The sequence below is a fragment of the Callionymus lyra genome, chromosome 1 (assembly GCF_982586985.1).
Source record: "Callionymus lyra chromosome 1, fCalLyr1.hap1.1, whole genome shotgun sequence".
NCBI lineage: Eukaryota > Metazoa > Chordata > Actinopteri > Syngnathiformes > Callionymidae > Callionymus > Callionymus lyra.
The window spans coordinates 12,459,031-12,474,060 of NC_141818.1; the positions used below are offsets into that span (position 1 = coordinate 12,459,031).

Genomic DNA, 15,030 nt, shown 5'->3' on the forward strand with positions numbered 1-15,030 from the left:
CCATAAAATAGAAATAAATGCAACTAGCCTCTGAGGACACATCAGTACACACCAGTGTGTAACGATAACACATGCTTCCCTTTGAACAAATCTTTATTAAGTGTACTACGGGGCCACTTCATCCAGCTGTTTCTGCTCGGAAGTGTCTCCCGGACTCCAGCGAGCAGCACAAACCTTGATGAGGTTAGTTAGCTTGATCCATAATCTTCAGGCTGTTAATAAGTCAAACTGTTGCTGCAGATTATGTTTCATTTCAAAGTTTTGCTGACACAATGTATAATTCAACATGATCTTTTATTAATGTTTTTTTTCCTTTTGTCATCCATACCCTTCGTTATTCTGTTTGGTGGCAGATAAGTTACTTTGCTCAAGCTATAGTGAAGAGGCTTTCAATAGATCCTGTTAACTTACGCTAACATTAACAGTTAAAGTGTCTGCCCAAAAGAGCAAAAAAAGAAATTATTACAAATTGTGCAGGAACTTGCCTGCTTGAGACCCTTGCTCCTGCAAGGGTTTGATTAATATCATCTGCTGACATGCTGCATGTAAGTGTTAGAAGGTTGTAGGTAAAATTGCAAAAAAAAACAACAACATTTTTCAATCATAATTCATAAAAAGATACAAACATTAGCCATTAGATAAGTAAGACGAAAACAGACAAAACCTAAAACATTGCCACACGAGACATAAAGCAAACCAAGGACAACGTTTCTTGAACTTCTACTAGACTCTTTTTTTGGGGGGGGGGTTTTTTAGGTTGGGACATTGAAACGATCATAGAAGATGTAATTAATTTACGTTAGTGCTGTGGCGATTCACTAAACTCATAATATGATTCAATATCTTTATTCACTTGCATAATCTTTACAACTATTTTTAAGGACACTTAGTTTAAAGACATCTTTTGATGTTTTCTTATGGAGGAATTTATAGAGCCAGCAGCTAAAATATGCCTAAAAATAACTGTAGAAGCACCTGTAGTCTACTGTATCCCCTTGTCCTCAGTCATCTCTGCGATCTCATGTGGAGGACGTAATGACTGCTGCCATCTCGCGGCTTTGCAACATCAAAATAAGCCAAGGTAGTGAATATTTGCATTTTCTTTTTAAATTAAACAGACACTTGTCAAAATGAAACTTTATTTTAAAAGCAAAAAAAAATGCAATTTCACGACATACAAAACAATCACTTATCTGCTGATATATAATGATATATTATGAGAAGAAAGTATAAATCGGTGTATTCTTCTCCCTCCTGAGGTAAAAAAAAATAAAATGGCAAAAGCTACCAAATGATTCGAATTTTTGCTATTTTCTTTTATTATTCATAAAACCTTTGAAATAAAATGCCATTTTCTTATACCGAGGTGGTCTTAAAATAATCTAAAAATAAATAATATTAATTCCTTCTATTCCTTCTTCTAAAAATATTCTTAGGTGTCTATTTCTTTTATTTTCCATCATATCAATGCTCTCTTTTCTTTATTTTTGTCACTGCATATTCCACTGGGCAAACTAAAAAATCTAAATGCTGAACCGCTTTGTTGCATGTTGATGTTTACAGTTTCCTCATCGCATTTGTTAACCTGTAGATAAGAAAAGTCCGTGTGAAATTGCTAGCGTCCCTGATCGATTTTGTGCCAGAGTTTTTTACAGACATCCATAACTCCTGCAGACAACAGCTAATGAGCCTTCATCAATCCTATTGTTATCAACACACTTTTCTCTGTTGTGAGAGAATGACCTCTTATGGAACATTGCATTTCCAAAAACTAGCGAGTTATTCATCGACGCCCGCTGCTTTCAAATTAGTTTTCATTATACTTTGATGGACCAGGACTTCCCCCTCGGGCAACTCTAATCCATCAACATCTCTCTATCTGCGGAAACACCCGTGTTTGGATTTATTGGAACATTTTGGTGGCAAGTGTTTACAAGAACACACAAACTGCCTTGCGTTAATAATCCGGGTTCGTCTGATTCTACGTCGCCGGACTGGACGTATGATGACACTGAGACTGAGACGTAGCCCAAGCTTCTCTCTTGAAAGGACGAAAACGATTACAATCAGAGTCAGGATCACTTTTTTAAGAGGACCAGGAGCCGTCGTGGTGCACCTTTAGCAAAAAACAATTCACATTTCTTAAGTAAAAAACTATGTTAGAATAAATATTTATTTAATTTAAAGTCCTAATAGAAGCAAGTGATAGAGTTGATGAATGCTGTGTGTGTGTGTGTGTATGTGCGTGTGTGTGTGTCATTCCACTGTCCTGTACATTAAGCTAAGTGCTCCTCGGCTCTCCAGCAGTCATAAATGGAGTGTTATGGCTTGAGGGGGGGGGGTTTGTCTTCTGACTTCTCAGTCAAAGGCAGAGAATGTCTCAGGCCTCAGGTCACTGCTTCTGTGAATCATCAAACTCAGAGCAGAAACATGCTTTTTATTATTATTAACGTGCACGTGAATGTGGATTTTTGTGGGCTCTCGAGGTCTTTGTGCGCACGAAAATTTTTACAAATCGGCTGGTGAAATGCAGCGCCGGCGTTAAGTCACACCGATATCAAGGAATACCATCAGAACGCATCTTAATATTCAGTGCCTCGCCTGGTCTACTGTTTTTAGGAATCTCACGAGCGTGAAAGGCTGTAAGGTCTGACACTGGAGGCACACACTGTCTCATCTCTTAGAGCCTCTCATAGGTTATGCAATTAATGTGAGAGGGTTGTGTAATCTCCTGGTGTCTTTTATGGGTTATGCTCCTTCCTCCGTGCTCATCAATTGTGGCTGCACAAGGGGCGTGAAATGATTTACTGTCATTAAAATTAAATTGAGGATTTCATATGGTCAAAGGGTACATTTGAAATGTTAGATCAGCAAAGATCAGAAAGTTTTTTTTTTATCTTACATGCTGTCATTTAGAAACAAAACATTCTCAAAAAACATTTTCATTTTCTGCGTTTATTGCATTTTTAATTAATTTTGGTGATCATAATTTGTAAGTTTGTAGGCTTACAACCAATTCCATGAGCTGGGGAGTTGATTTTTGCAAACACTGAGATGAAACACATCACCAGAGGTAGTATTAGGAGTGTTCCCATATGTGCCTTTGGAATTGGAACCATAAATTGAGAAGAAATGAAAGTCAATTCTCTCAGTCTGACTTTTTTAAAATTCTAGCTTGGTACCTTTCTGGTTGTTTTTATTCCCCTGCTTTACCTTTATTTATTAACAGAAAATATTGTGAGGAGAAAAAGATGCAAAGAATGTATAAAATATAAAATAATAATTATAAACTAATGTTGTTTTCACCAATGCCTTTTCAATTCTTAATAAAAGGAAAATATTGTGGGGACAAAAAAAAGAGAGGAAGAATACAAAAAATATGTATAATATATATTTCCCTGCTTTAAAATTATTCATAAACAGAAAGAGGGAAAAAAAGGAATAACAATTATATATATAAAAAAAGTATAGTATATACAATAATAAAATGATTAGAATTGGGTTTTTTTTTACGTTGAAATAACTGCAAATAAAAAAATAATAATAATAAACAAATCCAACCAGAGCTACAATGCAATATCATACTTTCCCAGCGAGCTAGCATAAATGCTACTGCATTCTATTCAATATAATATTTGAATATAAACATTGAATATTAAATATACAACTTTGAGTTAATGTAACTATTTAATTTGCTTTATTACATAAAATATTTTTCGAATAAATGTATCTATGTAATTTTAATTTCTTCTCCACATTCCTGGCTGAAACCGCCGAAGAAGAATCACGTCAGCTCAGGTGAACTCACGTGAAGTCACGTTAAAACGGAAGACATTACAACGTCTTAAATAATATTTAAAACTTAACGATACTATAACCAAAACTTTACTTCGGTTAAACATCCCAAAAACTGTATGTTTGTGACGTAAACTAGTGTCTTACGCTAGACTTTAAAAACTTAGGAGGGGAAATATCTGACGTTCGTCTAGAAACACATGTTTTTTAATGTGATTTAACGCGTTATTCTGCGCGATTGTTCCACCAGAAGAAATCACTCATCGGTCAATGAAATACGATTATCGATCCGCCTGCCTTGTCTCCTCTTCTTCCTCCCTTCTTCCTCCCTCCCTCTTTCTCCTCCTCAACTACTGCAGAGAGAGACACGACTGCATCGGGGAAATTCATTGTCGTGAGCTGCCGGTGCTTTTCCCTCTGACTCGCAAATACACTGGAAAAAAAAAACAACAGTCTTTCTCTTGGAAAAAAAACGCCTGCAATGTCTCTGGAACGTCTTTATCTCCATGAATGACTGTAAGTATTTTTTTTTTTACTTTACTAAAATAAACCGTATTTTTACATCATTCAAAGTAAATGCATTCTATGAAAGCATACCTTAAGATATCCTTTAAATTATTTGAAAAAAGTTGGTTTAGTCAGCAAAAAAATGTGTTTCACAGCAATTTTCATTCATATTTGTCAAACTTTTAAATCAACTACCACAAGATGATTCTTGTAAACTCATCCCACTTTTTCCTTTTTCCTTATTGAACTCATACACATGTCTTTAGTTTCTAAAAAAAAAATTCAATATATACTTTGAGATGAGCCCGGTTTCTGTTGGCCGTGCATGCCGAGCTGTGTGATGTTGTAGAACAATGCAGCCAGCAGCCCTGGGGCAGTTAAAGCACTCTGCACTACACTTCCCAAAAAGAGGAGAGGATGCGAGCAACTGACTCATCCGTGAATTGCACCTCACCAGGCAGCCAGCGATTGACAGGCACACAGCCGCTCAACTGGAAATCTGTGGCAAAGTGCTTTGTGAGCAATCCTGGAGCTGCAGGAGTGATAAGTTTTACAGACTGTAATGCTGTTTTAGGTAAATAAACGCTGTATATCTGAGTGGCTCTGATGTAGACTCAGTTGTATACCATTTTAAGTCAGTTAATTCAATGTATTCATTTAGTTAAACACGCTTGGATTAAAAGTTGCATGTGTGCAAAAGTGTATTACCGCACTATTGGCAATGACTGCGTCATTTTCCCAGCACATTTTTGTTAGATTAAGTCTTCTAAAGGAATCTAGAATAGTTGAATTTAACCCCAATGTTTTAACTGAAGTAAAAAATGTTGACTCTAATGGGGTAACCATTCACACCCCTACTTCTAAAGTACATGACATGCATAATAAGTATATCAATTTCTCTCAAATGAACATTCATTAGTTTCCTTTCAAGCCATTGCTTTTTTAAGTAAGCTTTGTATTTGTTAGCAACGTTAAATCAAAAAGGATGAAGCCACGACAGATGGTAAATTATTATAGCTACACTGGCATGAAACTACCTTTTCTCCCTTCATTGATTTTCATTTCAATCATTCTTAGAAGCAGTATTTAAAAAAAACAGTTTTATCTTATCCTGAAATGTTCAACTTGTTTCTAGCTTGTAACCTGTTGGGATAATGGATAGGTATTAATGTGTACATTAAATATAGATGTATTAAATGCATCTTGTCATGGAGCAGGATCAATATGTTTTCATGTATTCTACTACCCTGCATACACATTGATATACCTTATGTATATGGGTACAGGTTAAGGACTGGATTTTTGTGGGGATTAAAGCAGGTTTATATTGAAGAATTGAACCACAAATCTATAATAAAAACCCCATAAATAGCCATATTCTTTAGATAGATGGACGTCTAAGGTGTGAAAAAAAGCGATGTTGCATTCTACCCTTTAGATCCAATGAACGCTTTATGTGAGAAAAAGAAAATGGTCTCAGATTCACTCTGTTCCTCTAATACCTCTCTTACATTAAATCCTCCAGGGACGAGGTGCGTCACCTTTAGTTTCTTGTCTTGGTTCCTGCAAGCTTAACTAAGATATCGAGAGGTTTTAAGACACAGTGTCATATATTTAGGAATGTTCTGAAGGGAATGATAGCTTGTTTAGTTTAAGTATTGATTTGTGAGTAACAATTAAACACAGATTTTTTTTTTAACATTTATAACTTGTTAAATCTATGAAGATTTTTATACATCCATCAGTGACGTTCATTTCAACATCACACCCCCTTTTCCATACTCGGGCACATTTTTCCCAAGCGAAGCTCAGTAACGGCGTCAGTGTTTGATGAAATTTCCTAATGGAAGATGTCCCGGGCTGGTCGCGCCTCTTCCAGGCAAGGTCAAGAGTTCTTCATTTTGATGGGATTATGTACAGCTCTGCCCACTTAGAGATTGGACTTGCTCTTTCTCATGCTAATAGAAGATACCGGCCATCGAACCTCTCTGTCAGAGCTTCTCTTGCAACCTGCCGGACACTGGGAAGTTCTGTGGAATGGAAGGCAAGTCAATATATTCCAAGAATGTGCCCTTTTGATTGGAAAACTGCTGGAAAGTCAAGAGAAGTTGATGTTAAATATATATATTAAAATATATTTTACTTCCTTTTTGGAGGTTTCAAAGGTTCCTTTAGATGGATGTAGATCAGCAAGTGAGATGTTTGTATTCCCAAATCCAACCACACTACATGTAAATGTTACAATGAACAAAGATAGTTGAATAAACAGCATTAGCAACAGGTAAATACAGTTATATCAAGATGAGATTGGATAAAATAAATAGCTGGGTTGCCACTTGTTTTCTGTCATAGTCCAATAAAATTGTTAACCTAGTTGTTGACTCTAAATGTTCTGTTGGTGTGAATGGTTGACTGTTGGAAAGGCTAAGTTGTTCCCTTGTGTTCTCCTCCCTGTAATGAATGGATGAATGTTTTTGACTTTTAAAAACATCTCCAGAACAATTGAAAATATTTCACTTTTCTTTACACTTCTATTTTGTGTTTCTTGATAGTTACTACCTTACGAAATAGGTGAAAATGTATACTGTATATCTCTTTTGAAGATTTCTGGATTTCTTTTTTAACAATACGACTATTGTAGATTATTTGATTCCGGTATGAATCCACAAAATATTTTTGATAAGATGCAGTACTTTCTTTTATAACGTGTGTTGTGAATAAATCGGGAACACCATTGTAAACTGCCATCTCATTAACCATATTGCTATTGGTGATACCGAATGCTATTTATTAAATTTAAATTAAATCAAATATAGAGACTTGGCAAGCATCTTCCCACACGCAGTTCATCCGAGTTAACATAAGTATACAATTAATAATAGATAAAAGAAATAAAAAAACCCCAACAATTATCAATATTTCTTTTGCTGCTACTTAACACTACCTGGTGATTGTTAAAGCCATCGCTCCCGTACTCACAGATGTCATCTATTGAGTCGTTATGGATGGTCAGAGTCACCTTGAATCAGCAATGTCATTTGTACAGTGAAATTGCATTATGGGAGCAGGAGCCATGATTTGTGTCCTCCTGACAGAGCTGGAGCGTTCATTAGAGACTGTGGGTGAGCAGCTCCTGGACACACGGGGGATCCGGGCATTCCGGACAGTTCGGGCCACAATCACACTGCAGCTGACCTTCTTCAGACGGCACTAGGGCTAAAGCACACTTAGAGTAATTAGAAGAGAACAGTTTGGTATGTTTCGTTTTCGTAACCAAGGAGCCAAATTGTCAATTCTAGGTTGACAGAATAGAAAAAAAGAAGGATTTACAGAGTCAATCCTAAAATGTTTCACGGTCTAAGAATGTTGCATCACTGCTGCTTGCCTGGGATCCCCCCCCCCCTCCTACCTTTGCAAGAATTCTGGTGCATATGTGCAATCTCTGAATGCAGTTTGGTGCATTACTCGATTCATTAAATGTGTCAAAGGCACCTGATTATGCGTAATGAGGGTTTACAGATACCAGTGGTGCCGTGCTCCGCCAGTTTGTCAGTGCACATTTACAGTCCACGCATCCACGCCTGACTTTTTTCTCTCTCTTCCCTTTCACTCTGCACAGATTATATATGACAGTGTGGTTACGCTTGACTTGCCACTCCCATTATAATAAACCAGCTCTTTATTGAAGACAAATTGATTTTAGGCAAGTGTCTTGTTTATTATCTCCCTTGAGGTTAATCATGAGTCAGCAACTCCTTGCATGTATGAATGGAAATTTCTCCAGAAGAAGGAATTTGTAATGTATGAAATACTTGAATAATAAAAAAAAAAAAAAAAAATTTCTGTTACTTTAAAGCGTTCTCTGAGGCAGTACCGTGAACACACTTAAAGCGTGGCCACCGAGGGGCACAATCTCATTTTTTATTAGACCTTTTAATGCACAGTAGATTAAACACAGAGCTCTTTAGAATTAACAACAAAATGTGGAGGTTGAATCAAATCCCTGGAGAGGAAAAAAACGTAGGCTTATAGTGGTCACTTTACAAGCCCCGCTCTGATTATCCGAGATACACTGAACCCTTCTGTGTATAGTAAATAACTCACCGCCATTATTGAGTGTTACCTTTATTACCCTACTCTACGAAAACACTCTCACTTACCGATACGAAAGTGTTAGAAACACGTCTGTTACATAGCGTGACTGTGACTGAATCGTTCACTGTTCCAGATGTTTTATTATAGCGACCATAGTGTTAGTGGAGTAGTTATGCTGACATCAGCAGTTTTCTGTGCTGGTACAAGAAGTCACGACTTAAAGAAGAGGGTTTAGAATAGGGATGTGTATTGGATACGATACGGGTTTTCCTTGATTTTCTGGAACCCCTGTGCTGTTCTCAGTTTTATCTTGCCTTTTAAAGTATACACTTTATTGAATATTGTTTTGATTGTTTAAGCGCTTTGTGACCCTGGTCTAGAAAAGCGCTATACAAATAAAAATTACTTACTTACTTACAATACGATTTGTTGCGTTACTGTAGGAACAAGGAGATATTTGTGGTATTGTCCGAATACTCGACATTGGTGTTGCTGAATTTACAGATTTTCTTTCATTTGTTTTGACACTGAAAAAACGTCCAAATTTGCCTTGAAAATGTTCATCTTTTTTTTTTAATTATTTTATTTTACACACACTTCAACTATAAACCATAAAATAACTTACAACTTAAAAAAAACAAATAGGATTTGAAGCCATTTCTTTTTAAATCGATACAGTACATCAATATTTTCCAACCCCCCCGGTTTAGATTTCATATTAGGAAAGAAAGATGGATGTATTTCAGCGTTAAGACGGTGATAAGAAGTGAATTATGTTTCTCTCTCCTGTGTGCGGAATCTTTTTTTCATCTGTTGTATTCTCCTTCTTTCTCCATCCATCACAGACCGGTCGATGATTGGCCCAGTCATTGTGGGTTATCTCCTGTGGTGACTGCAGTTCCAAGAGCCATCCTTCTGACCTGTTCTCTGCAGTCCATCCCTTCCCCCCCCCTTGAACTTCTGCCACGGTAGCCAGGATGGAGGACACGTACGATAACAGGACTTCCCTGGTTAAAGGGGCTAAGGACATTGTAAAGGAGGCCAAGAGGCATGCGAAGAAGAAGGTGAACAAAGTGGTGGACAAAGCCTCAGATGAGTATTCGTCCCATCACAACTACAGCAGATTCCAGGATGACGAGGACGAGGACGAGGACTTCTACAGGAACCCGCCCAGGCAGGACGGCCAAGACAACGAGGAGGGCTCCAGCGACGCCACGGAGGGTCACGACGACGAGGACGAGATCTACGAGGGCGAGTACCAGGGCATACCCTCCGCGGGGAAAGGGAAGCTCAAAGAGGGGCAGGTGGCCCTCGGACAACCCGTATCGGACGCCGCCAGGGATCGGAAGGAGCTGGAGCAGGAGAGACAGGCGGACGAAGAGGAGCTGGCCCAGCAATACGAGCTGATCATCCAGGAGTGCGGTCACGGGAGGTTCCAGTGGCAGCTGTTCCTGGTGCTGGGGCTGGCACTCATGTCTGACGGGGTGGAGGTTTTCGTCGTAGGCTTCGTACTCCCCAGCGCCGAGACCGACATGTGCGTACCCAACTCCAGCTCAGGATGGTTAGGTAAGTCGGCATCAGAACCCGTTTTCATAAATACATGTAAGAACATTTAGGATTATATAGCTTGTGGAAAAAATATGTTTTTTTCTGTTGGCTTATATATCTTGTGCTGCTGTTCTTGTCAGATTGAAAGCGATGCTAGAATTCCCCGCGTGACGTGCTCGGGGAGCAGGGGTTGCTCCGGTCTATACGGCCGCAGGTGTGCAATCCATCACTTTAAAGCCGTGAAAAGAACCCTGTCACGGCCTGATGTACTCTCCAGCTCAGCGCGAAGGCTTTAGCTGCTGATTCTTTTGAGAATGGTTAGGAGACTGTTTCACCATATAAAGTGGCATTTTATAGGAAATGCTTGTTTAAACAAAATATAAATATAAATCTGATTTAAATTGTAATGAATCTGTTGTTGAAAAGCATGTCCGGTTCTGGGTAAATAGACAAAAAGGGCAAAGATTGATTCAAGAATTGAGGTAGTTTACCATCAACTTTTTGACAAAAAAACAACCTACTTCTTTTCCAGTTTTCCTTCTTTCTTGCCATTTGGGTTGACTGGCTTCAACCTTCAAAACCTTCTCTTTGCGCTTTGACTAGAATAGAAAAGTTGTTAAAGCTTGAACGTATAGGCTTTTAAGAAAGTGGTATATTGTGCTTTTAACGGGTATATTTAGTCTTTTGAGCTATATCCAGAAAATGGAAAATCTCCTTTACTTGTCACAATATGTTGTTGTACTATCCACCTTCATGTTTGCTACATCCTACGGAGTATCCTTCCAGAAACATCTTTTCTTTCTCTCCAGCCAAGCGAGGTCCTGCAGGCATTCATGTTGTGCGCTCTGCTTGTCCTTCGTTACTCCACTTCTTGCCACTGCTTTCATTCTTTATGTGCCTCTACACTCCCTTCACATCCTCCTCCAATTTTTTTTGTATTTCTCTCCACTGATTGCCCTCTGGCTCCTCCTCTCGGAGGTGAACCTGATTGGTGTTTACACATTTGTGTGCTTCAGATGAAGCACGTTGTCTCGGCCGACATGATTGCCGTGACCTTGTTGATATCCATTTGGGATTGTTGTCGTGAGTAATTAAATCAAGTGTGTAGGTTGGTGTCGATATTCACCGGAGCGTTCTTTACAATATTATTTAGAATCCCAATTAATTATATTGCTGTAACATAGAACACAAATCACTTCCTGAATGGACAGAAACAAAACACTAAAATCAATCCGATCCATTTAAATGACACGTGGTAATGACAGGATGGTGATATATCCACCTTCTCTCAATATCAATGTTATTAGCTGATCTTACAAGCCCAAGATGTTTATAATACTTATTAAACAACGAGTTAAAAGTCAATGCAATAGACTGACAATCCAAGTTATCAGTTGTATAGACTCATTATGATGTTGATGTGTTGTTTTTATCTTACCTGCACATGAGCCATTAGAAGAAAGAGGTTTGGACTTTTGAATGACAAGTTTTGCCTCCAAGATCACCTACCCTACGTTTAATTATTTCAACTTTAATGTTTTTTATTAAAGTAAAAGTATCTTTATTCAAATCAGAAATGTATCAGATTTAAATTAGATAGTATTTATATATTATTTATTCATCCATTATATAAATATATTAGAAACTATATTTTTAGAAACTGTTAATTACATATAAACATTTCTGAATTTAAAGTTGAAATTGAAGTTTGTGTACTATAAACAGTCCTTCAAAATTGATTGTTTTAGAAACTGAACTTTTTCAAAATGACTCCCTTTTAAGTTAAAGTGTGATTGCTGTGTTTTTCATTATTTTTTCAATTTGAGTTATTTGTGCAATCTATTTATTTTCAATGATAAAACGTTTTTCATAATTACACCACCAGTATATGCAGAGGAAAGCCTTTGTTGGTTATTAAAGTGTTTAATTCCCCTCATTTAATTACTACACCATTCATCTTAAGCATCATATCTGGTGGGCGGGATCCCTTTACACCCATCAAGGAATGCACCAAAAAGGAACCATCAAGTGTGGGCTGCAATATGTGAGATGTGAAGGGTAGAGGAGAAAAAGGAGGGACAGCTTTGAAGCAAAGAGATGCCAAGTTTGAGAGGATTAATGGGCAGAGAGGTGGGTGGCGGAAGCACCAGCGATGTGAGCGAGCAGCTTTGATATCATATCAAACACAACATTAGCGTCACTTGATCATCACTTATTTGTTCTTCCGAGACTTCCCTCCATTCCTTCACAACCCTGACTCTATTTACATTTAGCTGCTGATCTCATGCGCCAGATTGTTTTATCACTCCTTCCCCTCCTCTCTCTCTCTCACTCTCTCTCTCTCTCTCTCTCTCTCTCTCTCTCTGCCTACATTTGTGGTCGGTATGAGCTGGTTCTGTATTTGCTTCGTGTTCCAGGGGCAGCAGAGCGTAGCTAAACTGCAGTAAGATCCCAACGTCACTGCAGAGATTACGCTACTTTGCCAGTGCAGATCCTCATTGTGCGGGAATGTATGTCAGCGACGGAAACAGAGGAGTGCGTGACAGGAGTTTAAGGGTGTGAAACATATGGATCAAACTTGCTGCCAGCAGCCATTGTAACAGCCACCCGTGATAAACCGGCATCCCTGTGTTTCACAGATAGGTTTCAGGGTTGTTAACAGGAACCGAGGATGAAGCCGTTTCCATAGGTTTGCTTGCGTGGAGATAGCATCGAAATCACGTCCATGCTCTCGTGACTATTTCTTTTTCTGCGTAGGTGGCAAAAAAGATGAAGGCGTGAATCGAATTGAACTGACACGATGTTGTACACATTCGATTTGATTAAACGCTGCATTTCAGCGATAAATAATCCAGAATAAGATGGAAAAATAAGCATATGTTCGAGGATAAGAAAAGGTTTTTACGTCAGCTTTAGTACAGAAACAAAGGCCTCTGCAACATTAGGGGTAAAAGTGATGTGGTCTACTTGACCAGGGGTGTAAAACTTGATCATTCAAGGGGCCTAGATTTTTTAACAGTGGAGGTTGTGGGCACACAATATTTTAACAGGAAGTACTTACATTTTTTAAAACTTTAATTGTAGGTTTTTAAAAACACTTAAACTTAAAAAACTGAAGCTAGGAATCTTTAGGCCGTCATTTATAATGGTCTAAAAGCTTTCTCAGGATTTGTTTTATATAGTTCTAGATATTTTTCTTCTTTCCAAATGTATTTTTTAATAGTAATTTGATTTAAAAAACAAATTATTTGTACTCTTTAAGTGAATGACAAACACTTCTATAAAATTATCATTTTACATAAAAAAGACAATAAAAAACCCTAAGAGATGCATGTTTAATTCAGTTTATATACAGTATTCAGTTCAGTTTTTAACTAGAAAGGCGCTTATAATAATTATTACTTACTTAATTAAGTTGTTTGAATGTCAAGTTCAGTGAGTCTGAATTCAAGGTTTGTAACTGATGTCAGAAGCTGTAGTTTAAATGGTGGGAAATAAGTGACTAAATAAGTCATAATAAGTCTGACTTTTGTTTTTTAAGTAGTAAGAGTAAGGTGTCTGCTGAGATAAGAGAAACATTCAGACAGTCAAGTTTAAGAGCAAAATTATGAAATCAAAGACAAGGCTCCAAAGACTAAAAAAATAAAAAAAACAGTAGAATGGAAAACATTTTCAAATATCCTTTTTACATTTTATGATAATGGGCATTGAATTTTCTAAAAAATAATAATTAATGATACGATTTTTCCTTTAAGAAGACATTTATATTAATGTAATTCATCAATTACATCAAGAAAGCCACGTCAACGTTTGTCTGTTTGTCTGATTCAGGAAGTTGACAGTAGTGTAAAATCTAACTTTGAGATTCATAAACGTGTTCAACAATGAGATAAGAGCAGAGATATTGCAGCAGGCACACGATAGTATCGCTACCAGTGGATCCACGCTGGTCTTTTGCTCGACGTAGAAGCAGTATGCAAAGCTGAAAGGAAGGAGCATCCGAGCGTGAAATCACGGAGGAGGTTGTGATGCAGCTCAGCGCTCCCACGCCTCTTGTGGGGGTTCCTAAGAAATGTGACAAGACAGAAAATGCAACACAGAGACCCTCCCATCCCTCTCACCCTCCTATTTACTTGTCCCATCAGGCAATTATTGGACTCTGCTGTATCATTTGCTTTTACACCTTTGACACTTCCTTTTTTTTCAGTTTAGGTAAAACATTCTTGATACAAATATCATTGATTTGTGTTTTACAAATGTGTATATTATCGTGTGATTATGATTTCTATTCATTGTGAACCAAATCATCCAAAAAAAAACACTTTTAATAAAACATTATATTCCTATTAGCCACTAACACAAACTTGTAATAAGTGTAGTTGTATTATAATGGTATGTATTGATTTATTTTAAATTACAATGCAAAGCTTTAATTGGTAAATGCACTCTGAGCTATTTTTAAACCAGAGTGTATCGTACTACAGCAAAACTCTTTGTCCTTGCCGGTGCGGGCACTGCTGACATCATTCCCGAGACGATGTGCTGCATTCCGGAAAGGACGTCGATAAATTAATTACACAATCGACTGAGCTGTCCAGAATAAAGTCTTAAGTAAACTGCTTTTATGGCTCTTTTCTAAACGAGGGATTTAACTGCAGATTTCCTGTTGTCTTTTCTCCTGTCCGTTTGGATTACAAGTTTAATATATTTTCACGTCAGAGATGCAGCTGCTTTGGCTTAAAAGAAAGTCTGAGGTTTTTCGGGGGGAAAGTAAATGGAAAGCCACAGGGTTCGTTTTCGCAATCGTCCTAATGAAGTCGAACTCAACGGCCCCTGCATTTACAACACCAGCCTAATTTAATATTGAATTGATGACACCTTCAGGGAAGCATCTCTTTGACGGATGGATGCTTTTGACCCCTGAGGAGCTTGAAGTATCACTTCTGCAGTGGAGTAAATAGTCTTCTTACATTTAGGGAATTAGTCCTTGCTATTAAAGGGATACTTCATCCACAATTCAAAGTCCACAAATGTTCTACTTACCTCAATGTTGACGAAGGGACGGGAAAAGTTACAAACAGACAG

General features: G+C 37.7%; 1 protein-coding gene across 2 annotated transcripts in view; it reads left to right on the forward strand.

Annotated features, from left to right (window-relative positions):
- Window positions 1-4,106: 4,106 nt before the first annotated feature.
- Window positions 4,107-15,030, forward strand: part of sv2ca (synaptic vesicle glycoprotein 2Ca) — a 28,990-nt gene continuing 18,066 nt past the window's right edge. Inside the window, exons 1-2 of one of the 2 annotated variants that reach the window (XM_087794246.1) lie at window positions 4,107-4,311; window positions 9,243-9,963. In XM_087794246.1, the coding sequence (XP_087650372.1) occupies window positions 9,375-9,963 (589 nt within the window). In that variant the 5' untranslated portion in view covers window positions 4,107-4,311; window positions 9,243-9,374. Of the gene's footprint in view, window positions 4,312-9,237; window positions 9,964-15,030 lie in introns of those variants that run through there. The other variant, XM_087794255.1, reaches the window with a different exon arrangement.